This window comes from Vulpes lagopus, chromosome 8 (assembly GCF_018345385.1).
Source record: "Vulpes lagopus strain Blue_001 chromosome 8, ASM1834538v1, whole genome shotgun sequence".
Lineage (NCBI taxonomy): Eukaryota > Metazoa > Chordata > Mammalia > Carnivora > Canidae > Vulpes > Vulpes lagopus.
Window position 1 is genome coordinate 6,596,071 of NC_054831.1, and position 26,032 is coordinate 6,622,102.

A 26,032-nucleotide genomic window follows, 5' to 3' on the forward strand; every position below is an offset into this window, starting at 1 on the left:
CCCCTCATCCTCCCCTGTGCCAAACTACACACAAGCCCTAAGCCCCCAGTGTGATGGGGTGCTGGGAGGTGATCAGGGTTGGATGAGGCCACGAGGGCGGGGCCTTGATCTGCTAGGATTAGTGTCCCTGTGAGAGACACTCTCTACTCTGCAGGTGCAGGAGCAGCAAGTCAGGTGAGCATGCAGCACACAGCAGTGACCTCGAGGTAAGGCCTCAAGGTCCTGGGATGGAACCTACCTTGTTGGCGCCTTGACCTCAGACTTCCAGCCTCCAGAAGAGGGAGAAAGAATTATCTGCTGTCTGAGCTGCTGGGTCTGTGCTGTTCTGTTATAGCAGCCTGAGCTAAGACAAGGGCCTCTGCTTTTCTTCAGGTAGATCAATTGCTTGCTATAGATAAAAAAGTTTGAAAAAATGGACACTGATGCAGGTGCAAAAATGCCTTTTCTTGTTGGAATTAGACAGCGGTAGTGGCTGAACACTGTGAATAGAACTTTAAAATGGTTAGTTTTGGGATCCCTGGGTGGCTTAGAGGTTTATCACCTGCCTTTGGCCCTGGGCGTGATCCTGGAGTCCCGGGATTGAGTCCCGCATCGGGTTCCTTGCACGGAGCCTGCTTCTCTCTCTGCCTGTCTCTCTCTCTCTCATGAATAAAATCTTAAAAATAAATAAATAAATAAATAAATAAATAAATAAATAAATAAATAAATAAATAAAATAAAATGGTTAGTTTTATGTGAATTTCAACACACTTGAAAACGGTAAAAAAGAAATACGCTTTTTATACTGTGACCCGAAACCTACACATATGCACACAGGACAGTTTCTACGCAACAACATTTCTGCTTCCTCTGTGGTTTCTTCTTAGGTTTTAACTACTTTTCCTCCCTCCTCCTCATTTGCCTCTTGGGCTGGTTATGAACCAACATTTTGGAGCTGTCTGGTTTGCTTTTTGCTGATTCAATCCTACTAAATAAAGACTTGACTGAGTGCCCATTCTGCAGAGCACCACAGAGGGGGTCTTGAGACTTGACTTACAGGTCCTCAGAACCATCTGGGCGCGTACTCGAGGGAGCAGCAGCACTGCGGACTTCCTAAAAAGAAACCAGGGCACATCCAGCCTGTATGCTGCCTGGCCTGGCTCACAAGCATAACTGCCTATACTGTTTCTTAAAGTCTATTTCTCCAGGAAAATGAAGCCCAGAGCCCCAATTCACCTGCTCTCCACTCCACAGGAGCCTGGCACTTGGCATTGTGCAGGGCTACTGCTCCCACACAGGACACACACACTCTGCTTCTATGGGGAAAGTCAACCAAATCCAAAGTGGGGCATAAAACGAAGTCAGCAATAGATATTGCTCTAGAATAAAAAAGACCCGAGAACAGAACATAGTAGCCCTTACTGTGGACAACTGCCACAACAGCTCCAATTGATTCCTTTTCCTGCCCCCATGCTGCTGGGAGGCACCCCACACTCAGGCAAGGTTGCCTGTACCACCTGCTCTAGCCAATAGGATGTGACAAAGGCGACCCGGGCAGAGTGACAAGTACTGGCACATTGACGCGTGCATTCTTGCTGCATCATTCTTGTTCTCCTAGCTGCCTGCCAGACATGCATGAGGCCACCCTCTACCATTCATCCCCAACCGGGCCAGCCCAGCCCACTCAGACTCGTGAGAAATAATGGTTGATTCAAGCCATTACATTTTAAGGTAGTTCATTATGCAGCAAAAGCTAACTGGATCCTGATCCAAACAAGCTCATCATAAAAAACCCATTATTGAAACAATCAGGACAATTTGAATATGGACTGGATAGTTGATGACAAAGTTCTTGTCAATTCTATGAGGTGTAACTCTGGCAAGGTGTCCTTGTTTGGGCAGCATGCTGATTTCTGCGGAAAATGACATGCTTCAAGTTTGTTGTCAAATACTACGGCTGGGGCACCTGGGTGGCTCAGTGGTTGAGGGTCTGTCTTTCGCTCAGGTCGTGATCCTAGGGTCCTGGGATCGAGTCCCACACCCAGCTCCCTATAGGGAGCCTTCTTCTACCTCTATGTCTCTGCCTCTCTCATGGATAAATATTTACAAGAAAAAACAAAACAAAAAACTCCCAAATACTCTGGCAGAGTTGTTGAGTGGTGGGTACAGGCACCAGGGCTCCTTATACACCAGTGTTCCCTCTGCCTCCTCAGATTCTGGATCCACTGATGTGGACGTAGCTCACTATGCCTGTCAGTAGGGTTAGACAAGGACTGTGTAGCCCCAGGGAAAACTCACGAAGAGTGGGAGTGTCTGAGGAGCACAGCTTGGAGGGAGCACACAGAGGATGGAAAAATACCTGGGAGGCAGGCAGGGACGGGTTGGGAGGTACAGATGGAAACCAGTAGGGCTGTGTGCTATGAAAGCCAGAGCTCCCTGAGGTACGAAAATCAAATTTTGTGGAGGTGAAGCAGTTAATTTTTCCTTTTTAAAAGATTTTGAGAGTGAGAGAGCATCAGTGAGGGGAGGGGCAGAGAGTGAGAAGCAGACACTCCCCCGACCCCCAATGAGCAGGGAGTCCAATGAGGGGCTCGATCCAGGATTCTGGGATCATAACCTGAACCAAAGGCAGATGCTTGAACATCTGAGCCACCCAGGCACCCCCCCCGCCCCCCGTCTCATCCTTCCTGCCCCCTTTGGAGATTTTGGGAAAGAAAGAGAGCAAGGAGTAACTTTCCTTTTTTTTTAAAAAAGATTTTATTTATTCATGAGACACACACACAGAGAGAGAGAGAGAGAGAGAGAGAGAAAGAGAGAGAGGCAGAGACACAGGCAGAGGGGGAAGCAGGTTCCACGTGGGAAGCCCGATGTGGGACTAGATCCAGGGTCCCCAGGATCAGGCCCTGGGCTGAAGGTGGCGCCAAACCGCTGAGCCACCCGGGCTGCCCAGGAGTAACTCTCCTGATCAGAGACCAGTCTTACTGGATTGTAACTTTTCCTCAATTTTCTTACAGAATCTATACAAATGGGTATATTTCACTTTACTCAAGATTTCCAAAGTTTATTATTGGTTTGAAAACTGGCAATTTCTAGTGAGTGGGCACTATCTTGGGCATGAGAGAGATGTAGTGGAGTCAGGCATCAGTGACCAACCTGGGGCCATCTGGTGTCAGCCTCACATGGGGGGGGGGGGTGCAGCTGGGGAAGCAGTCCAATTGGAGGCAGTGGCGCCCACTAGGGGTCAGGACACTAGAACAGCTTCTTGCTAGGTTATCAACCCCCCACCACTTGTGACATGGGATATAGTTCACAGATCACAGAATTTGGGAGCCACAGGCTCCTGATTACAATCCAAGGCCCTGCAGGAGGAACCCATTCATGGCTTCGCAGCCAGCAGTCTTGTGCGGGGAGTTTCATCACGGCTGCACTCTTTCCTGGTGCCAACACGGGTAAGGAATCTCAAGTGCACATTTCAAAACGTCCAGTTAGGAGCATGGTTGTGCTAGGCCATGTGAAGACATGGGTAGCTCTGCACACTTTGGTACACTCAGATCTGGGCTGGTCCCTCCCAGCTGAGAGCATCTTCATCCACTTACCCCAGTGTCCATACTGAATCTCCTGTGTGCCACAATGTGAAAGATGTAGAGGGGCTTTGCAAGGTTTATAGGACAAAGACTAGGGTTATGTGCTTTAATAAGGCACTGAGCTTGATTTATCTATTTTGGGAAATGAACTAGGGAATATAAGTTCATTTAAAGTCATTTTAAAATTCTCAACTTCTGAGATAGGTTAATGTCTGGGTCAAAGCCAACACCTCTTAAGTAGCATACCAGCTCCAACTGCTGGGATTCAGCTGGGAAATGGGGAAGTCTTATGCCCACCTATGCCCAGCCCCACCAGCAGAACTTGGCAGCAGGAGGGGAGGACAGGGTCCCAGATGATCTGACAGGCAGGGTACATCAGGACCGGGAGTCGTATGAAGCCCTATTCCACTGCGGTGCACACATCAAACCGCTCAGCCTTGGAGGTCAGGTGACCTGAAGAAAGCTTCACAGTGTGGATGGATCTCAAGCCTAAAACCTCTTGGCTCAAAGTAGAGAGCAGCCAAGCTTCCTGCCAAGTTCAAAGAAAACGGGCCGACTGGAGGTTACTGCAACACTTACATCTCTGTTAACTTACCTCCTTGCAAGTGACTGCAAAGGGCTCCTTTGGCTTCCTGAGACTGTGGGATGCCTCGGAGACTTCAGATCATCACAGAATCCGGACTCCGGGTGCTGGGCTAAGCGATGTTGGCTGGGCCCTTCGGTACAGCAGTGGCTGGGGACAGGACAGTGGCCCTGCAGGTGGGCTCCCAGAGACCAGGATTCGTCCTAGCAGGAGGCTGCTTGCTAGAGACCGGAGTCCCCGTGAACAAATTACTTGTCTGCGAGGTCATTCATGCCCCTTCAGCCTAGAGGCCGGAGACCAGCAGGAGACCAGTAGGCTCATCATCAACTCTATGGACAGAGTCTCCAGTGAGGAAGCGGGCACTTGCCCTGGCTGTGGCATGGAACAACCGCAGGAGTCTCATCAGTGTGCTCGCTGGGTGCTCACAGGACAGACGCAGACATGCACGAGACCCTTTTCCATCTTAAGACTTACATGTGGTGTGAAACAGGAATGCAGGTTTACAGGGAGTGGGGGCTTAAATGATGATGACGAGAGACCCCAGGAAAAGAGCAGCTGTTTTTAAAAATGAGTATCAGGAAAACAAATGAGAGAAACAGCTTTTTCTCTGAAGGACAGAAGAGCATAAAATAACTACCAAGAGACAGAGTGTGAAAAGTATATAACAGATTTCTTTTTTATTTACAATCAAGTTCTGTTGGGCAACATAATTAAATAAATAAAAGATGCGCCCTGGCCTGTGAATTCCACCTCCCCTTGAGCTCTTGGAGCAGCACGCTGGAAAGTGGGGGAGGAGGGCTGGGGGTAGAGGGAGGACGGACACGGCGCCCCTCCTCACCCAGTTCCAGCACTCATACCCACAGCTGTCCAGACAACAAGTGTGGAAGGAAAAAAATAAAGTGCAAATTAAAAAGTGATGAAAGTATTGGTGTTTCAGTCACTCAGGAACTAAAATGATATACACAGGTAAAATGGCAAAGATAAATGTAAAAAAAAAAAAAAAAAGGCCACAGGCCAGTTTTTCCCTGGCCTTGATCCTAACTCCTGAAACCTAAAGAGGGTATCCCCATGCTTCTTGGAATGGGCTTCTCGCACTAAAGCACCGAGGGGGTATTGCACATAGGCTTGGCAAAGGGGCAGTGACCCGGAACTGCTGGCTCCGGGCTAATACATTCGAGGCCTCCAATCCCTGGTTACCAGTGACTGTAACTGAGGCGCACCTGGGAAGAAGGTGGTGCACACCCCGCCCACTTTCTGGAAGTCCACAAAAGACCCTCCACTCCTGCAGCACGTGCGCTTCCCCCGAAGGTTTCAGCACTTCCTCTCCTAAATCCGAAAAGTTCTTTCAGCCACAGACTTATTTCTCGACCAAGAAATAGGTATGTAAGCATTGTTAGGGAGAAAGGAAGCCCAAACCTTTGAAGAACAACTGCTTTCTAAGAACGGTTTAGGAGATCTAAGGAAATTCCAACAATAATCAGATGAGATCAGAGTAAGAGCTTTGTAATAATGACACAGACCAGCAGGGAGGACCACAGTCCTGTCCGTCTCCTCAGAAATCAGGGCAGTCCCTGTGGGCTGAGGGCAGGGGTAATCCTGTTTGGGTTTCTGTTAATCCAATGATTTGAGCGAGTTCACTGGGAAAACCACCCCGAGGTGATAGGACATGCATTCGGCCAGGACTGACTCTGGAAGGACGGGAGAAAGCACGGAGGGAGAACCAACACCCAGACGCGTGGGGTGTTGTTGGCACTGCCAGCGAGCGAGGAACCCGGCGGGTGCCTGTGCTCCCCCCACTGAGGTATGGAAGATCAGAGCCAGTAGTGTTTCCCACCCAAATCAAGGCAAGAACCTGAACCTCTGCTAAGGGACTGCAGGGCCAGACTTTTTTCAGTGTTATTCTTTCAGGCCATTGGAGACCCCAGCTAAAATCCTCAGAAATCCTGTTCAAAGGAAGGCCATTGCCTCACATGGCTCCAGCTCTTCTCCGGAGGTCAAAGCTAACACCCAACACACCACCTGCCAGGACAGAGCTGCGGGAGTTGGTGTGCTTCTCCGGCTTCAGCTCTACTCTTTCGAGGAAGTGCCATCAATATTCTGACCAGAGCACAGCTTTGCTTCCTTTGTCCACACTGACAACGTGCGAGCCGGAGGGGGACCACGCCACAGCATTGATGGACGAGCTTCAAAGAGAGAGGTTGAAACATCTGTGAGATCTTAGTAACCTGAATGCCAGGCTCCCTCGAATTCAGGGAGCAAGGCTTTTGCCAACCTGGTTTACTGGCCAGGATCGCAGCCACTCACTGACAGGCCCCTGTTAATGAGCACCAGGATGTGAACCCTGCACTGTGTTTTAGGAAACAATCTAGGAATGAAAGGAGTCAGGTGTGTCAAGTCTACCCTAAGGGGGTAGCTTGCATCCTCAAACAAGAGCCTCAGGGGACTGAATAAGGAGTAGACAGTGGCTACTGCCCTTGGGAGTAGGGAGAGGTGGTTCTGGAAGAAAGCTCATGTCTATCCCAACTAGCACTTGAGCTTGGGTGGAGAGAACAAACCTAAGAAAAAAAGGAGCCTGGAGGAGGACTGAAAAATAGTCTATGAAAATCAGTGTTTACAACCAGTCTCCCAAGAAAAGAAGTTCAGAGGGGAGAAGCAGAGGGAATGAGGGAGAGCAGAGAGACAGGATGCTTCCCTTTCTCCAGCAGCCACTACTCGAAGGGCTCTAACTGGGGTAGCCTGTGATCCCACTAAGCAGAATGTGGCTGCTCGCCGTACCCCATGAACAGCCCCAGCCTCTCCCCACTAACCCTGCTCACAGCATAGCACGCAAGCACACTCTGCCCTCATGGGGCTGATCTGGTCCGTGCCCCAAGGGCCAAGACCCCTGGGATGAAATCACAGTACATGCACACGACCTCAGGGGGTAACAGGGTTCACCTTACCCATGCTGCTTGGAAAGGACTTTCTCCACTTTCCCTGAGAGCACGCTCCAGATGTAGAGAGAGCCCTCAGCCGAGCCCGCTGCCACATAACCACCATCAGGGCTGCAGAACACAGTAAGACCAGAAAAGGTGTCAACTGCCCATCCTCAATTCAGTGTCCTGTGAGAGAAGTGCCGTGCAAAGCAAGAACTGGGAAACGGGGTGCCCTTCTCCAGAGAGTCCACCTTCCCTAGCAGTTCTCAAAACAGTTCTTAGGGACACCAGACAGGTAGGAAACCGTGATAGTGACCCCTGGAGATGGGCTTCCAGGTCACTCCTGGACACTCCTCTACAGATGCCCCTCTGGGATGCACCAGGTTGGGAGGTGGGAAGGGGGCAGGAGGAGCATTGCTCACAACTCACCTAAACACAACTCTGGTCCAATCGGAGCCGCACTTGAACCCAGGTGCGCTGAAATCAACAACAGCACTGTTACCCCAAGAGCTCACACCACACAGGATTTAAGAGAGCAGGGTCAGGGCTTCTCAGGGCCTCTGGTGTTCAAGCAACCTCCAGAAAAATGGCAAGATTCAAGCAAAACCCAAACCAGCATGTCTTCAGTTACCTAAACGTCTGCCTGACAGCATTTATTCGCAGATCGATGATCTTTAGCAGGTCATCACGGGAGCAGCTGAGGAGTTCTGTTCTTTCCGGGTTTAAGTCCAGGGCCGTAATCTTCCCCAGCAGCTCCATCTCCCGGACGATGCTCTCCGATCTATGAAAGCGATGTAAAGTGTGAGAAGATGTAATGCAGAGGTGCCAGAACTTCCCCATTTTGACCAGTTGCCATGCTCCATGGGGAAAAGAGGGAAATAAAGGTAATTTGACTAGAATGCAGTACTTTTCAAGGACAGTGACTGTCTCCCGACCTTGTAAAAATCACCTCAGGGACTGCTTTTACTATTTTTCTGCCGATACATTTCTATAGTAATAGTTTAAGCACTAGAACTCTGAATTAGGGAAGAATTTATTATTTTTGTCAATACATTCCATAGTAATAGTTTAAGTACTAGAATTCTGAATTCGAGAAGAATTTCCTCACTTGTTTGGGGAATGCTACAGTAACTGCCAATCAGAGCTTCAGATCAGCACAAACTAAGCAGGGCTCATAACCATTTAGTACTCTTCTGATGATAATATGTCAACGTGACCAAGGGCTCATGAGCTTGCTCTGGTGGGTGTGGGACACTGTACTGTATACTGACAAACATGTGGCTTCTCACAGACTCCCTGCCTTAAAAGTTCAGCTCCAGGGTCCCCCAATCCAGCTGAGTGATTCCAGGTGTGGAGCTGGACTCCAGAGCAGAGTCCTTGCCCCAGACAAGTCCTTCTTCCTTTCAGTTGCCCAACTGTCCTCCAGGCTCCTCCCTACCCAGGCCCATGAACAGCAAGCTTACAGGGCCCTGTTGGTACAGCCAAAGGAGGTGTGGACCCTTCTATAGTTATTTTGTTGTAAGCTTTCAACGAAACCAAAACTGAGAGTGCTTATCTTATTGTTGCTGAACGTGTGGCTGGAGACCAGCCAATGCACTTCCCTGGGTCGTCTTCTGGCCAATTAGGGGGTGGACCAGGACACTTTCAATATCTGGTTTAACACTAAAATGCCATGTTTCCGGTTCAAAAAGGCTAACCAAAGGTTATGAATAAAACTTGGAAGTGCTGTCCAGGAGCTGCTAGCTTCCCAACAGGGCTTTCTATGTATCATCAGTAAGCATAGGCTCCTTGCCCCCACCCTTCCACAACCACCCCACATTCCCCTGACCAGCAGCAACCTCCCTCCTAACCCACCAGCCTTGTCCCAGGGCCTTATCCCACCAGACTCCGCCCACCATCCAAACTCTCTGCTCCCCCAACAGTGGCCCATCAACAAGACCCTACAGTTTTCCATCTATGGCCACCCTCCTCGGTGGCTCCCTAAAATGTGGTCTATTTCACAGGGTATCTCTGAGTCATTCTCATGTTTTCAGAGTCCTCCTGCGATGACTTGTTTTTTTCCCCATCCAACCCCTCTCAAAAATTGTTTATCCAAATGTCTCTTAGAAACCACAAACTTGCATGCTAATCAGAATACAGTATCTATTGATTATTCCCCATCTGGCTTCAGTTCTCCCTTTCCTCACCCCCCATATGCCAAATGTTCCCTCAAATCTGTTCCCTTCCATCTCTCCTTTACTGCTTGAGGAACCTGCTCCCAGGACACCGTCTGACCACCACCAGCACCATCTACTCACTCATGAGAACAGTCCTTTGTTAAATACCCGATGGCTTATAGGAGGAAGTCACTTACAAATGGCCATCTGATCTCTACCCACCAGCTGCTAGTCCTGTCTGCCCATGGCCCAACCTACCAGGCTGTCCTGCTGTCCTGGCTGGAAAGTCTGTCAGTAACTTTTCTTTTCTTTCTTTTTTTTTTTAAAAAAGATTTTATTTATTTATTCATGAGAGACACAGAGAGAGAGGCAGAGATACAGGCAGAGGGAGAAGCAGGCTCCATGCAGGGAACCTGACATGGAACTCAATCCTGGGTCTCCAGGATTAGGCCCTGGGTCGAAGGCGGCGCTAAACCGCTGAGCCACCCGGGCTGCCCCATCAGTAACTTTTCTGCCGTGGGACACCCACTCACTTCTCCAGACTCATCCTGTCAGGTGTTCTCTCATGTCCTTGGACAAAAATGCCTGGCTCTACTTGAGAACCGTGCAGACCTATGTGTCTACCTTCCCTATGACATTTCAAACTACCTAGCTGTTCATTTTTGCTTACCTAGCAGCTGGCAAAGTGCCTAATAAGTGTAGCAGGTGTGCTCGTAAGTGATCACTGAACGCCAACAGCCTACTTCATGGTCAAGAATACCAAACTACTGAGATAAATGTGGACTGGAGCTCCTTTCTGCCACCTCCAGAGATTTTAAAAAACACACCGCATAAATAAAACCTCACGAGTGGGAAGACCCACTCATCTGCCTCCCCCACCAAGCTCTGGGGTATTATACCGGATGTCCCAGAAACGAATTTTCTTGTCAAAATGGCCACTCATGACACACTGCTCTGTGCAGACGATATCGTTGCAGCTGGATCCTGCAAACACCGTCTTTATGCCTGAAAGAAAACCGAATGTTAGTCATCAAGCACAGGCCCCTCCATGGCTGTGCAGGCAGCATGGCTTCCCTCTTGCTCTAAGTAACCGGAGCTTCTTATTTGGACACAATATCAAACAAGAAAAGCTGTCACTACTTCAAAGCCACTCTGAATATGACACTATTCTTGCAATTCAAACTGTATCACGCTAGTAGACTTTCAAGTGGAAACAAACACCTCCCGGTTAATGTCTAATTGTACATATAGACAGAGAGACTGAATTTCCTCACAGACTTTGCTGCGTAGATCCCAGAGCTTGAGGGTCCGGTCATGACTTCCAGAAACAATACGGGCATTGTCCAGCAGGAATTTGGCAGACAGCACTTTGCCGCTGTGTCCTGTGAGCGTGTGCTAGGAGAGAACACAGCCAGGGTAAGCCTTGGGGGCCCCCCATGCTGGAAGAGCTAGCTTCTCCAAACACCCAGAGATCTGGTCAGGAATATTCAGACAGAACGATATGTAGCTTGGCAAAACATCCAAAAAGCCTATCTTGTGGTGTCGCCCAGAGGTGAGGTATCAAGAGGAAGAACATCAATTTCCCAGGACAAAAAAACATTAAAAAAAAAAAAAAATCTAACACCAATAGAGCCAACTTCATGTGTCTCTATCCTCAAAAAAGGGATGGGCAGATGGAGGACCTTTTTGAAATAAGCTCTGCTATAGATACCACCAGTCTGTAGTATTCTATTCTTGCAAAAAAAAAAAAAAAAAATTTTTTTTTTTTTTGGTAAATCTGGATTGTATCAAATTACAGGATTTTTAAAAGCCTGGATTTTACCCAGTGCCCACGAAAGTCCAGACCCTATTTAAAGTCACAACAGACAGGTTCCCTGCAGGCATAATTTACAAAAGGAAACATCAGGACTCTTTAAATAAACAATTAAAACCCCTGGGGTTTTTTTTTCAATCAGAGGTCTCAGCTTGAAATGTCAGACCATAACCACAGATACCAGCACTCCCAACAATCAAACCTTTTCGTGGCTAGCTGCGGGGTGCTAGCCAAGGAACACAGAACTGGGGCGTCTCCCAGCACCAGCAGCCCTTCTGCCCACCACAGCACTACTGGAGCCCAGTGGATGCCAAAGGTGCAAGGAGGAGACCCTGGGAGTCAGACCTTTCAGTATTCATCACTGACTTTTCACTGCAGGTCAACATGTTTCTATGTACAAAATCGCAAAGGCTCAGAAGGTATTCACTGAGGTTTTCTTTCTAACCAACTAATAAATAAATAAAGTCTGTAAAAGCTTTAATATAGTTACTGCAACTGCTAACTTATTTATCGGGTTTCAACACTGACTTCCGAAGATGAGAACTCACAGTTCCGTGTTAAATGTTTAGTGCTTCCCTCTCTCCTTTCAGCACAGGAGCAGAAGACTCAGGCCCACACGTACTTCTCCCTTTCAAAGGGAGAAGCTGGCACAGACTTGAAGACTCTCCCACATTTAAACCTCTCTGAAACTGGAACGGCATCATATAATTGCTGCCAGCAAGGGGCAGCTGTGCTGTGGCTGTGTAAAAACCTCCCACGGATCCTTCTCGTAAGATCAAGAAAACTCCAGCAATGAGGTTTACATTCACTATATTCTGGGAGTAAGGATTCTACTTACCATAGATCATCCAAACTGTATGGATCACGGGGAGACATACAATCTTGCAAAGGTACACCTCATGCTATGTAACTTAAGTGTGGAGAAAAGAACTCCGTTGGGACACCTGGGTGGCTCAGCAGTTGAACAGCTGTCTTCAGCTCAGGTCACAATCCCAGGGTCCTGGGACCGAGTCCCATATCACACTCCCCACAGGGAACCTGTTTTTCCTTTGTCCCTCTGCCTATCTCTTTGTGTCTCTCATGAATAAATAAATATCTAAAAATAAATAAATAAATGAAAACTCCATCATCAACGTTTTGGGTACGTTCACTGTTTACTTTCTTCTTACAGAAGTAAAACCACAGCTAGCAAACACTAGAGGGAGAAGCTACTTTTTGTGAACTCCAAATGCATGTTAATACTTTCATCCATCTCATGTCAAAACACTCCTAAAAATTCATCCACTGCTCTTTTAACATTATAGTGGAAGTCGGTTTTCATGTGACAGCTGAAGACGCATGGGTTCCAGAGTCAAAATGCTCTGGCTTTGGACACCTGGGGCTTGAACATCTGTGGGACTAACCTCTTCCTCCCACTGATTTGGCAAAAGGAGGTGACCTGTGCATAAAGCCCGCTGCTGGGGAAAGCATTAATGCTCTTCCTTTCTGTACCTGCTAAGAACCTTCATAGTTATTCTGAGAGTTAAATAATCTTCAAGTGGCGATTATAATTAGATGGAAATTTCTGTGCCCAGCAAACACCTAGGTCACTTTACATTTCATGAGCACAAATAGTGCTGTAGGGAACAGCTATGGGCACACCACTTTCTCTGGACATCTCAAAGTAAAACCGCTGGACTGACAAAACAACAAGAATACTGTTATTTCATGGCTCTTCATGTGTGTGTCAGCTTGCTTTTTAAAACGTCCGGGCTTCTGGGGACACCTGGGTGGCTCAGTGGTTGTGTCTCCCACAATGTTCAGGGCGTGGTCCTGGGATTGAGTCTCACATCGGTCTCCCCATGGGTAGCCTGCTTCTCTCTCTGTCTCTGCTTCTCTGTCTCTCATGAATAGAATCTTAAAAAAAAAAAAGTCTGGGCTTCTGCAAATCTCATCTTTGGAGGAGATCCAGCTGATGGGCTCCTTCTCCACACCCTCAGAGGTATGGAATGCAGCCTCCTCCAGGTTACTTCTCATCATTTGCAAGTCCTTGCTTAGAGTGCATCAGATTTATGTCAAACTTTTATCCACTCAGTGTTTTTGATATTTCTTTTCAATATTTAATTCAACTTATTTTTCAGGTTTTATCTTCTTTTTTCAAACGGTGGCCCTTAAGAGATGGGGCAGTGGGTTCATGTGTCAGAGCAGCCTCGGTCTGTCTTCTTCAAGGGCCGCCTACCATGCAAGCAGCTACCACTAGCACCACCACCCAGGTGACTGACCCCAGAAAAATGTAAAACTCAATGAGGATATTTCTGAGGCAAAAACCACCATCTGAAAGCCAGTCTCATTACTGTGGTGACTTTTCATGTCAACATTAGAGAAGTGAACAGGTGGGCTGTTCAACCCCGTTCCTCAAGTCACATGTTAGACAGCAACTAGGCAGTTTTGCAAGGACCTTCTGGATTTTTAAAGGAGTGTGAAACACCCGCTATTCAAAGGAGTGCTCTATAAAGGACTCCTTTCAATAATAGGCTGTTCCTAGAACACTTTTACTACAAGGATTTTTTATGTTTTTTTTTTTTTTTAAATTAATTTTTATTTATTTATGATAGTCACAGAGAGAGATAGAGAGAGGCAGAGACACAGGCAGAGGGAGAAGCAGGCTCCATGCACCGGGAGCCCGACGTGGGATTCGATCCCGGGTCTCCAGGATCGCGCCCTGGGCCAAAGGCAGGCGCCAAACCGCTGCGCCACCCAGGGATCCCCTTTTATGTTGTTTTTTAAATTTACTTATTCCTTTGAGAGAGACAGAGGGAGCGTGCACGCATGCATGCATAAATGTCAAGGAGAGGCAGACTCCCTGTTGAGTAGGGAGTCAGACAAGGGGTTTGATCCCAGGACCTTGAGATCACGACCTGAGCTGAAGGCAGATGCTTAACCAACTGAGCCACTCAGCCCCTACTATAAGGATTTTAAAGCAAACAGTCTCTCCCAACATTGTTCCCTTATTATAAAAACTAAGGGCTTAAATCCTGAATTTCAGAACATGGACTTCTGTGTCTTCCAACATCCTCTGTTAACTAGGGTCTAAGTGGAAGCCAGAGTCTCCTACAACAGGGAGTCTTATTTACTTCCTGAACCCCAGTGAGAGTTTCACATGGATTCTCTGGGCACAGAGAAGCTGCTTGAAAAGGCCTCCGGATCTTCATCACACATACACGGACAGCATGCCCTCAAAGCCAGCTGGCCTACCTAGGGAGGCTACTGTCCTAGCACCAACCCCCAACCTGTCAGTAACCCTAGCTGAAGACTCATGCTCCACCTTGGTGCTGCTTTTCAACTCTCTTGAAAAAAGTTTCCCAGGGCAGCCCGGGTGGCTCAGGGGTTTAGTGCCGCTTTCAGCTCAGGGCCTGACCCTGGAGACCTGGGATCAAGTCCCACGTCGGGCTCCCTGCATGGAGCCTGCTTCTCCCTCTGCCTGTGTCTCTGCCTCTCTCTCTCTCTCTCTCTCATGAATAAATAAATAAAATCTTAAAAAAAAAAAAAAAAAAGAAAAGAAAAGAAAAAAGTTTCTCAACATTATGATCTCTGTCTTCTAGGGCCAGCTCCCAACCCCCTATTTCCAATCCAAGGGCTGATGCCCACCTGAACAGAACTGTTCCACCAACGAAAAATATCATCTGGCACAACTGGCTAACCCAACTGCTTTTCTCCTCCAAGGGCCTATGATGTAAGGAGGGCTATATGTCCCTCTTCAGAGCAGGCAGTTCTGCTGTACCTCTGTCTCTAGAGGCACTAGAATAATCTGGGTCAAACAGAGAAAAGCAAGGGGCTCAATTCCCATTCTCATCTCATCTGGTAGCTCTGGGACCTTAGGCAATTCTGTGGGCTTATCTGAGCCTCAGTTTCCCCATATACCTATCTCACCTTGTTCCCCTGGGGATGAAAACGCAGGAGGGTGCAAACAGTACCTCAGTACTAGGTTTGACACATGATAGTCACTCAGGAAGAGTCCTTCTTCCTTTAGGCAAACTAATGACTGCACAAATGTTTAACCCTGTCCTAGGTGTCCAGTAAGTGATCAATGGTTAACAGAGTACAGCACAGCCTACAATGGCTTATAATGCTGCCATGACAACGGGCTAGGCCATGTTGGCGATGCAGAAGTAAAGGGCTGCAACTGAAAACCTGTTCAAGCGTCAGAATAGACGTGACTACTGCTTCAGCAGAGGGGCAGCTCTGCCCACCGGGGCCCAGTGCTCCACCTCCGTTTCTCCATTCAGACAAGAACACAGAGAGGCTCTTTGGCTTTCACACAGGAATGTAATCTTTGTCAGCTTCAAGTCCCAGACTTTGCATGTGTAGTCCTGGATCCTCTTTCAACTCAGAATTAAGGGTCACCACCACCTGTGAGGTATCGAATCCTCTAATTATAGCATCTAATACTGGTGATTTTCCCTACAGCTCCTTCAAGAAAATGGAGAGCCTAAATGATAGGTTAACCACGCATTTCTAAAGATTCTTCTAGCTGCATCCCAGTATCATCCAATCAGACCACTGGCAACTACCTAATGGACGATTCACCATTCTGCTGCAGCTCCCCACCTCTCTGTAGTTTTACCTTGAAGTTCATGTGGGTTCACAAACCTTGCATCAAACTTTTTTCTTCTCAAAAAGCTCAGCCTCCCTCTTACCTTTCAACAGGCCTTTCCTTTATGAGCTCACATGAAAATTGCTTCAGGCTTAGGAGAAAAACATTTTCTCCAAATTAAGCTATTTGTTTTTCATTAGAACAAAAGTGCAATAACCATGAAGCTTTGGTCTTTGTTGTGGAGGCCGAGTGACTTCCTCGCCAACTCTGGGTTCACAGGCAAATTCCTCCACATGACTCTGACCTTCCCCTCCCACCTGCTCCCAGCTTGTATCAGAGCTGTGTTTCTCACTATCCTAAGTGCACCTATATGCACTCCTATGTCCTACTTTCAGCTCTACTCTGGGAGCTCATCATTAGCTCTGGAGCCTGTAACAAACACAACTTCTACAGCAGTGCTGGGATCACTGAAGCTCTGCCAAAACGGATACCTGCCTCAAGTATCTAGTTCTTAGGAACAGAATACCCTGAGGCTTTCATGCAAAATTTGATGGCTTCCTAATACAAATATTCTGCAACTGAATCTTGGACAAAGGAAGAAAATTTTCCCAAGGGAGAAAGAGAAGGGCAGGTGGGAATCAAATATGATTTTCAGGAAAACACAGCCATCCTAATTAATCAATCCGCCATTTCCTACATTTTGTGCCTTGAGAACCTAGGGAAGTTTGGAGATTATACTAATTTTCTTAAGTGGGTCTTACCCGTAACCGATAATCATCCACAGTCCAGATTCGACTTGCAAAATCATTTGAAGCTGCTAAGAGGTAAGATCCCTATGGGAATAAGGGGGAAGAAAATTTTAGACAAAGTAGAGGATTTCAGTCCACACGATACAAATTCCCCAAGAATCAAGTCCAGAAACAGGTTTATTAGATGCTCGAAAGCTACACATCTGATGTGAATACCAACTGTTATCCCAATATTCTATGAACCCACCAGCTGTGGTAAATCCACACTTGCTCTATCCTGCCGTCCCGCTAGAATGCTGCACACCCTCCAGCTCAAACTGGTCCTCTCGAGTTCACTAGCCACGCCTTAACCCCATTCGGTAACATCAGATATCAATTCTCTACACTCTTCAAGCTGCAGAACTCAGAGGTACCGACTGTCCCCTCCCTCAACCTCCCAAAACTACTCTCCCTGAGACTCCCCCCCCCATCTCTGATGCACCCAGCTAGACCCCTTCCCCTCTACCTGCACTGCCGGGGCTTCAGCTGTGGACTTCGGGAAGTCTGCAGAGGCACTGACTGGCCAGGGCACCCCAGACCTGCCTCCCCCACCCAGTCTTCAATAGTCACAGACAGCACAGAACTTATAATCTATCTGCATCCTGATCTAACACTGATTTAACTTAAGAGAGAAAACAGCAGGGAAACTGAGTAACTTTAAATTTCAAAAACCGGATGTCTTAAACGGTTTCTAAACACCTCTGGGCACACCCATTTCTGAGGACACGGGATACTTACAGCACTGTCAAATTCGATGCTCGTAATTCCCGCATTACTGCCGGACAGGGAACCCTTGAACTCACATTTATCTGGATGAAAAGGAAGACAGAGGAGAGAAAGTGAAGCCAACACCTATGTTACAACGGGGCACCTGAAACCCAGGGGAAGTCAATCAGAGACAGCATCTAAGAGCAGGGGGACAAATGCAGTGGTGAGGCAAGAATACACAGCTGGCCAGCTGTAAGAGCCACCAGTGTGTGTCTGTGGATACAGGGCCCAGCACTTTGCATGTGCTACGCTGTTCTTTCCTAGAAATGTAGTCAATTCCCTTTACAAAGAAAGACATGTCAGTGAATCCATTTAGAGACTGAATTTTAGTTCTGCTATTTTTCAGTAAAAATGTCTAATTCAGATAAATACATCTTTGGGTTTGATCAATATTTATGTTAATTTAACAATCACTTCTATAGAACCTGACCACTAAATTTTTCAGAATCCATGTGGTAATTCTCATTAGGGTCTGAAAAGAAATTTTTTTAAAATTTTTATTTATTATTTATGATAGTCACAGAGAGAGAGAGAGAGGCAGAGACATAGGCAGAGGGAGAAGCAGGCTCCATGCACCGGGAGCCCGACGTGGGACTCGATCCCGGGTCTCCAGGATCGCGCCCTGGGCCAAAGGCAGGCGCTAAACCGCTGCACCACCCAGGGATCCCTGAAAAGAAATTTAAAAAAAATTATGTGTAGGGATGCATGGGTGGTGTGATATTGGGGTCTGAGATTGAGTTCTGCATCAGGCTCCCTGCAGGAAGCCTGCTTCTCCCTCTGCCTATATCTCTGCCTCTCACGAATAAATAAAACCTTAAAAAAAAAAATATGTGCAATTGGCTAGTTCTTAGAATGCCAGTAAAGCTAGTTTGGAGTTTCTGGAATTTGCCTGTACACTTAATCTGTCTCTGGGAACCTAAGATTCTGGCAATCCAACTGGATGCCAGTGCTTCGCTCTCCCTAGCCTCCCTCACCAACAGACCCAGCCACAGGCTCCTGGGTCCTATTCTCAGACAGCTCTGGCCACCCACGTGGGAACTTTAATGATGCAGGCACAAAGTGACAAGAGTACAAGTCTCAAGATGATGTGATCAAGCCCCCGCAATTAAAGGGTAGCTTAAGAATGACAAACTTGGAAAACAATTAATCATTTAAATCAAAATCATAAAAGGGGATGGAGTGCTTGGATGTCTCAGTAGGATGAGAATCCGACTCTTGATTTCGCTCAGGTCATGATCTCAGGGTCTTGAGATCAAGCCTCATGTCAGTCTCTGTGCTCAGAGCAGAGTCTCCTGGAGATTTTCTTTCTCCCTCTTTCTCTAAAATAAATAAATCTTGTAAAAGAAACTCATAAAAGGGGAGCACAAAATAGAAGACATTTCAAAGAAAAGTCTTTAGAGATGCCTGAGTGGGTCAGTGGTTTAGCACCTGCCTTTGGTCCAGGGCTGATCCTGGAGTTCCGGGATGGAGTCCCACATCGGGCTCCCAGCATGGAGCCTGCTTCTCCCTCTGCCTATGTCTCTGCCTCTCTGTGTGTCTTTCATAAATAAATAAATAAATAAATAAATAAATAAATAAATAAATAAAATCTTAAACAGAAAAAAAAAAAAGAACACTCTTTACTCTTAATACTTCTAACTGGTAATAAATAATAGGAATACTGGTTTGGAGATGTCAAATATATTTATCATCAGGATTATTAAATGGTTGATGAAGCCTACTTTCTGAATTTATTTGCAAGATATCTATATAGCACATTTAAAGTCTCTTCTTGGATTCTAACTTTCATGAGATTTTTCAAAAGTAGGAAAACGCCAATATACACTAATTAAGGTCTTTATTTAAATAAGATCTTTACAAAAATATTACTGTAAATTCTAAGAAATATCACTTTGGCTTATGCCCAAGATATTGGTCTATTTCTCTGGCAGTTAACACAGTGGCAAAATGTAAGTCAACATCTCAATGGAGCTTCTGCAAAATTTTGATAGAATAACCAAGGATAAGCATGTCTACTGGGCAGAAAGTGCCATTCTTCTGATACTTTAAAAGGGTAAAAAATGGGATCCTCAAACTATTTCATAGAAGGCCTTTTGGACTTAGTCTCTTCCAAGATTCAGTAAATATTAGCCAAGGAGAAAAAAGCCTGCTGACTGAATAAGTGATTTGCAGAAGAAATGCCCTATAATTATACCGTAACTGAGATTTGCTCCCCAAAACTATAAAGAGTGCTGCCAAACATTTTATTTCTGTAGACCCAGTAAAAACTTTTCATTTTATTTTTTATTTACTTATTTTTTTTATTTTTATTTATTTATGATAGTCACACACACACAGAGAGAGAGAGAGAGAGAGAGAGAGAGAGAGAGGCAGAGACACAGGCAGAGGGAGAAGCAGGCTCCATGCACCGGGGGCCTGACATGGGATTCGATCCCGGGTCTCCAGGATCGCGCCCTGGGCCAAAGGCAGGCACCAAACCGCTGCGCCACCCAGGGATCCCTATTTTATTTTTAAAATATTATTTATTTATTTATTTATTTATTTAATTTATTTACTTATTTATTTATGCATGAGAGACACAGAGAGAGAGAGAAGCAGAGACAGAGGCAGAGAGAGAAGCAGGCTCCATGAAGGAAGCCCGACGTGGGACTCGATCCCAGAACTCCAGGGTCTCGCCCTGAGCCTCCCAGGCGTCCTGAAACTTTTCATTTTATTGATACAAATTACACTCTGGCACAATTTATGCCAATATTGCTTTCCATTTACTTCCTTTAACAACAGCAAAAACAACTATTACTAAAGGTTGGTTCTAATTTTCTTACAGGTGCTTTTACTGACCAGGAAGTAAAAAGTATTCCTAGGGTTATTTTTATTTAATCATAAGACCTAATCGAAACAGATGACCTGCTTAGATTTAAAAAAAAAAAACCAGATCTCAAAACAACAACAAAAAACAAAAACAGATCTCATAAAACTTATTACAATATAGCTTTATTATTATCACAGTTTTCAAAATTAGCATTTATGAAACTTTTTTGGGTAAGATGGCACAAATTTTCACGGGCTTCAACTAGCTGTAACCGCCAGGGATTTAATTATGGAGTCACTTTCCAGACCAAAAAAAAAAAAAGGCCAGGGCAGACAAATTTGGTACTTTATTGATAATCTATTATAACCAAACAGATCAATAGACTGTTCTTGCTCTAAACACACCAAAAGTGGCCACCCACATACTTCTTCATCTGCTCTATAGCCCAGCGGAGGCCACAGTGGGAAGAGCAGGCTCTCCAGTCAGAAGATCCAGCTCAGGGCCTAATCAGTTATTGGCCATGTAAATCAACTATACAAATCAAGTAGTGTCTCTGAGTTTTCATGTTTTCGTCTTGTCAAGTAGGTGAGATACCTACCTTCAAACTGCACAGGGTTGGGGCAAGATCATGGGAAATAACACAGACAAGGGCCTATTGGATCTTCTTGTTGGACAGGGAGCATGTATGTGCTACGGGGAGTATGTATGTGCTATAACTAGAGTGTTGACAAAGCGGTTCTTATTAAAATTTTCAGTCTTATTCTTCAACCTTCCTTTATTAAAAAAATATGAGACTCAACTAAATCTCAAAATGCTGAAATTGAGCTATCCCCAGCCTCAGAATTCTAAGACATGATTAAGTCCCATTTCCTGTTTTAATGCCATCCCATTTGAGTACTCTGAAGCCACTTCTGAAACAAGGTATAGTCAAAGAGACAAGGTCTTGATGATGAGCTGCTTGTTAATAAATACATTCTTCCTGGGAAATAAACCGCTTTTTATTCTCAAGCTTAGATATGACCTCAATCTTTTTCCCCAGGCCAAGGCCACTGGTATTATTAAATGTGCACACCTCAGCTCAATGTTTAGTTTAATTCTAAAGTCCCCGACTTTAAGATTTTTTAATTTTCCTTTTAAAACCTATATTATTTTGGATGATGTTTTATTATATCTGAGAAAACATGAACACTAACGAATCCATAACTTAACAGTATTTTCTAGTCACTACTTAAAAACTCAGAGCAAATATCCACTCAGCTGTGGCAACTGAGATGGTGATAATGCTTTGGTCAGATAATTACTGACACAAAATATTGGATATTTTGAGAAGGTGCCAGAAGGCAAGGTCACCCAGATGTCACCAAAACAGCCTCCTTTTTTGCACTCAGGGGTCTTACCTCCAAACACTTCCCAAAGCTTAACTCTCCGATCCATGCCTCCTGTGGCCAGCAGCCGGGAGCCGGGGCTGAACTGCACAGCGTTGACTTCCCCATCATGAGCATCCTGCAAGACAAGTATCCTGCTTCAACCCAATCCCTGTCATTCCAAGCGGAAAGAGCCCAATACAAATGAACACTATGGATGCCTAACCAAAGGGGCTGGACAGTCACCCATAAATAAAGGGGATCTGCTCATAAACTAACTTGGATTCCTAGCCCAGGGTCTCCTAAGATTGTTACCATTTTATTCATATAGTTACAGTTCCATCTATTTTAGTGCAACCTTCTTAGAAAGTAGTCAAAATCTGTGTAGACTGCCTATAGTCTGTCTTTGCATTAATTTTCTTAATAAAAATGAAGTTTCAATCTATCGTCTACTATGATCTTATAGCTTAAAAGTAAGCCTCTGATTAACCATCTTTCTTTTGGTTCAGATTATGTTAATGCTACACGCTAAACTACCTAGTGAAAGTACAGCATGGCTTCTAATGATAGAGAAAGGCTTTACAGCTTTCCTAAAGGTGAGTATATCCTCATATGGAATCCTAATATGAGCAGCTGCCAGTCCTTCTGCTACGTATCAGTGTTACAGTGGGATTCTATTCTGTTCTGGAAATAACAGGGCACCAGTGTATTCTAGGCAGGGTGACTTCTGCCAAGTTTCTTGTTAACTTTCTGAAGCCTCAGCTTGCTCATCTACAGGAAAGGTCTTCCACCAAGTTGTGTGGCCTAGGACTGACTCCTTGATCATGGGGAGTAGGTCTTCAATAAAGTAAGGGTCACTCTGGGAGAATTTAATTCTTCACAGGGAGGAGCAACTTGCTGACTTAGTTAAGCATCTGCCTTCTGCTCAGGTCCTGAGATCCAGCCCCATATCAGGCTTTCTGCTCTGTGAGGAGCCGGTTTTTCCCTCTTCCTTTGCCCCTCCCACCCTCTCCAAAATAAATAAATCTTAAAAAAAAAAAAAAAAAAAAAAAAGAAAGAACAAGAAAAAGAGGGACGCCTGAGTGGCTCAACGGTTGAGTGCCTGCCTTTGGCTCAGGACATGATCCCAGAGTCCCAGGACTGAGTCCCACATCGGGCTCCCTGCATGGAGCCTGCTTCTCCCTCTGCCTGTGTCTCTGCCTCTCTCTCTGTATCTCTTATGAATAAATAAATAAAATCTTTAAAAAAAGAAGAAGAGAAAGAAAAAGATTACAGATGCTGAAATCTTTATGGTGAACTACAACGTCTGGGATTTGCTCTAAATTGTTCTAGCAAAAGTCTGTGGGGCAGAGAGAATAGACCTGGCACCTGTGGCTAACTGGAACTACCTGACAGGATGATGGGACCTGGAGATTCTCCCTACTCATAACGATGTTTGAAAATTTCCATAATATGGGATGCCTGGGTGGCTCAGTGTTTGGGCGTCTGCCTTTGGAGTCCCAGGATCGAGTCCCACATCGCGCTCCTCGCAGGGAGCCTGCTTCTCCCTCTGCCTGTGTTTCTGCCTATCTGTGTCTCTCATGAATAAATAAAATCTTTATTAAAAAAACGAAAAAACTTTCCATAATAAAAAGGAAAAAAAAAGACTGCGAAATGTGGATTACAAATATCAGATCATTAAACAGGTCATCAACCACTTGCCTAAAACATCATTTTGAGAAGACAAAACCTGTCACATTCACTTGGGCCTGAAAAAGACACTTGAAATATGCTGACAAATTGAATTTAAATAAAATATAAATAAATAAATAAATAAAAAGAAATACCATCGAAATCACACTTATTAATGGACAGGGATATAAACATCACTTTATTTTGCTTGGTGGTGTGATCCTGCCGCAGCCCTCAGGTCCCACTGCTGCAAAGCTGTCTGACAAGTGGCCAACCTTTTTGCCCCCGTGTGATTCCCTTCTTTTTCTTTTTTCTCCATGCTATCTTTCTACTTAGGAGGTCTCAGATTGAAAACTTGAGATCATGCACCATCACACCCCTGCTGCCACTCTTTGACCTCCTGCAGAGCTGGTTCTGTCGGATATTTGTCAGCCATGAACCGCACACTCACAGGAACATAGGCTGACACAGGATCCAGGTTATCAGCTGCTCCATTACCCCATGCACAGGACTTAAATGTGCCGGGAGAAAACAATGGGCTGCTGGGAGCTGAGGGCAAAAGGGGGCTGTGACATTAAGTGCAATCAGACCTTTTACCAATCATCACTGACCTCCATAAGGTGCCCAGTCCAACTCCTCATCCAGAGGGAGACTCTCTTTATGACATACAAGGTGGCTGAATCACTCAGCCAGTTCACTGTGTGGAAATCTCTATTTGATTCCTCCTTAGGCCTGGTTTCCCCCATAAGGAGTCCTCCCCTCCCCTGAAAGCTGACTATTCTAACTCACCCCATGTAATCCACGAGTCAGCCCAGCTAGCTCGGCTCTGCTCTGCTGCTCCATCCCCCCCAGACATTCACCTGCCAGCCTCAAGTTAGGTAGCCCACATTTCCCCAGGCTGGTTCCATTTCTGCTCACTCACCCCAGCTGAGACCTGCTTATTCTTTTCTACAAGCACCCAGCTCTGAACACCAGCCGACAGCCCTGGCATCACAGTGACTTCTGCCCAGGACTATCTCCTACTTCCAACCTTGCACTCCTAATGACAGGAAGTCACACAGATATGGACAGGAATTACTATAACTTCTCACCAACCCTAGTTACTTCTCTCTTGTCCTGCCTCTCATGCTACTGATTCTCTTCCAGTCAGTCTTGTATTACAGAAAATGGTTATAACAGATTCTGTCCCCTCAAGCTGAGCAAAATGTATCAATCCCTTCTATCAGACATAGTCAACAGGTATAAAACTTGCTTTGCTCTAAATAAAATAGTAGAAAGCTAGCTGCCATAGAGAATGGCTCCTTGAACCATCCGGCTCCGCTACCATACAAAGCTTGGGGGGATGTGGGGTTCAACCATACTTACAAAGATACACATCGCTGTTGTTGGCACTCTCACTTCTTTACTAGAACCAGGATGAGTATCCACATTATCCTGGGGAACTGGAAAGGAAGAGACAGAGCGCCTCCTAAGAAGTAACATAAAGGAAAATATTAGGATTGCACAAGGCTTCCTGTCCGCCACATACCCAGAGGGATTCAAAGATGACTTCTGACAGTAGCTTCTTCTCCCTCTTAGACTCTTCAAACCACAGAACAAATCACCCGATCAGAAGCATCCTCAACTCAAATGACACCCAGAGATGTATCCAGCACATACCTGTACTTTCCTGCTTGTTAACCTATAGACTCCAAAACCCAACACTGAAAAAACAATCCCATACAACTGCTTCCCCAGTCAATAAAATGCTGCAAAACGTTCTCAACGTAATATAACTACCTGCTCTGAGGGAGCATGTTTGTATTTTGATAAGACTACGTCAAGGTGCCTTTTATGCCTAGTTACGATCATCCTCAGCATACACTGTGGTCAAGGCGGCGTCGAACGCATGCCAGAAGAGAGAAAGGAGAGCGTGGCTGCTGTGCAGAGTTCAACCTAACTGCCCGCTCAAGAGGCTGACAGCACTCCGAAAAACATGCACAGCGGCCTGGGTGGTACATGCACATCCAATGATGGGGTGAAGAGAGGGAGGGTGGTGTGAAGCGATGATCAGCACAATTATCAAGGAGCCACGCTCACATGCCGAGCCAAGAGAAGGTAATATTTTCACCTGGCAGCATCAGAAGAGTGATGTCCCAAAAGGGGAGACTCGGACAGACTTAAAAGGTAAGGCCAGATCAGCACGCAGCAAGATTAAGAGAAAGAAAATGGAGGAAAAAAGGAAGAAGCTAAGTGAGAAAGCTGAAGTCAAAGCATCTGTATACTCGGCGCTACGGGAATTCTGGTGTATGTTTAAAAAAACGGTGATAAATCATATACAATACTTATGAATATTCACACACATATTAACAAGGAAAGGTGAAGGTTTTCTAACCTACCCAAAGATATTAGTGATAGAATCCAGAAGGCCTCCAGCAGGCTGCGAGAGTCGCTTACTAAAGAGGAGGGGAGGATAGGTTTAAACCTTAGAAACATTTTGCCCAAATAATTTATCAATAAATACAGTTCACAAAAATAGGTACCTGGGAGTATGTTTCCCAATGAGTCCCCAAACCCCAGCCAAGAAAACCCCTGAGAGGAGCAAACTACCAGAAAACAGGGGGAAGGCAGGAGGGAGGACCCAGCTTCAAAGACATGAGGTTTCCTCACGTTACATTAACTGTCCACTCGGTCAACCTGACCTAACAGAGTCTGGTTGTTAATACCCAATCCCCAACCTTTCAGTTCTACTTTAGCAAAGAGGAAAAACATCCTGGAACTCGAGTACAAAATAAACAGCATGATCTAAATAATCATCCCAACAAGGTATAACTGTCCATCTTGTGGGAAGCCACTACACTTTCTTCTGCCTCACCTCACAGTTGGTGGCAGCACTAAGCGACAGCTTGCCTCCCACTGAGAGGTGACCGGAGGAAGACAGGGACACTCAGGAGCCTACAATCTCCATGGTTGTGCAGGAGGGGCCGGGTGCTCCAGTGAGGGGCCTGGCTGCATTGGGCTGCTCTAGCCATGGCCACCAATGTGCTATC

General features: G+C 45.9%; 2 protein-coding genes and 2 non-coding genes across 7 annotated transcripts in view; all 4 read right to left on the reverse strand.

Annotated features, from left to right (window-relative positions):
* The window catches only part of SAG (S-antigen visual arrestin), a 42,892-nt gene extending 38,223 nt beyond the window's left edge, over positions 1 to 4,669 (reverse strand). The window contains exon 1 of one of the 2 annotated variants that reach the window (XM_041766656.1): positions 4,159 to 4,669. The gene's annotated coding sequence lies outside the window, so the exon portion shown is untranslated. Of the gene's footprint in view, positions 1 to 238; positions 621 to 4,158 lie in introns of those variants that run through there. The other variant, XM_041766657.1, reaches the window with a different exon arrangement.
* A 128-nt stretch (positions 4,670 to 4,797) lies between these two features.
* ATG16L1 (autophagy related 16 like 1) overlaps positions 4,798 to 26,032 on the reverse strand; it is a 39,533-nt gene continuing 18,298 nt past the window's right edge. Inside the window, exons 8-19 of one of the 3 annotated variants that reach the window (XM_041766653.1) lie at positions 25,382 to 25,438; positions 25,114 to 25,161; positions 24,369 to 24,471; positions 21,366 to 21,471; positions 17,130 to 17,200; positions 16,365 to 16,436; positions 10,492 to 10,612; positions 10,117 to 10,222; positions 7,693 to 7,842; positions 7,491 to 7,538; positions 7,089 to 7,190; positions 4,798 to 6,329 (exon numbers count right to left, since the gene is read on the reverse strand). In XM_041766653.1, the coding sequence (XP_041622587.1) occupies positions 6,236 to 6,329; positions 7,089 to 7,190; positions 7,491 to 7,538; positions 7,693 to 7,842; positions 10,117 to 10,222; positions 10,492 to 10,612; positions 16,365 to 16,436; positions 17,130 to 17,200; positions 21,366 to 21,471; positions 24,369 to 24,471; positions 25,114 to 25,161; positions 25,382 to 25,438 (1,078 nt within the window). In that variant the 3' untranslated portion in view covers positions 4,798 to 6,235. The remainder of the gene's footprint in view (positions 6,330 to 7,088; positions 7,191 to 7,490; positions 7,539 to 7,692; positions 7,843 to 10,116; positions 10,223 to 10,491; positions 10,613 to 16,364; positions 16,437 to 17,129; positions 17,201 to 21,365; positions 21,472 to 24,368; positions 24,472 to 25,113; positions 25,162 to 25,381; positions 25,439 to 26,032) is intronic. The other 2 variants (XM_041766654.1, XM_041766655.1) reach the window with 2 other exon arrangements.
* Positions 11,174 to 11,397, reverse strand: LOC121498375. The gene has a single exon (XR_005989754.1).
* LOC121498376 lies at positions 23,342 to 23,615 on the reverse strand. Its single transcript, XR_005989755.1, has one exon.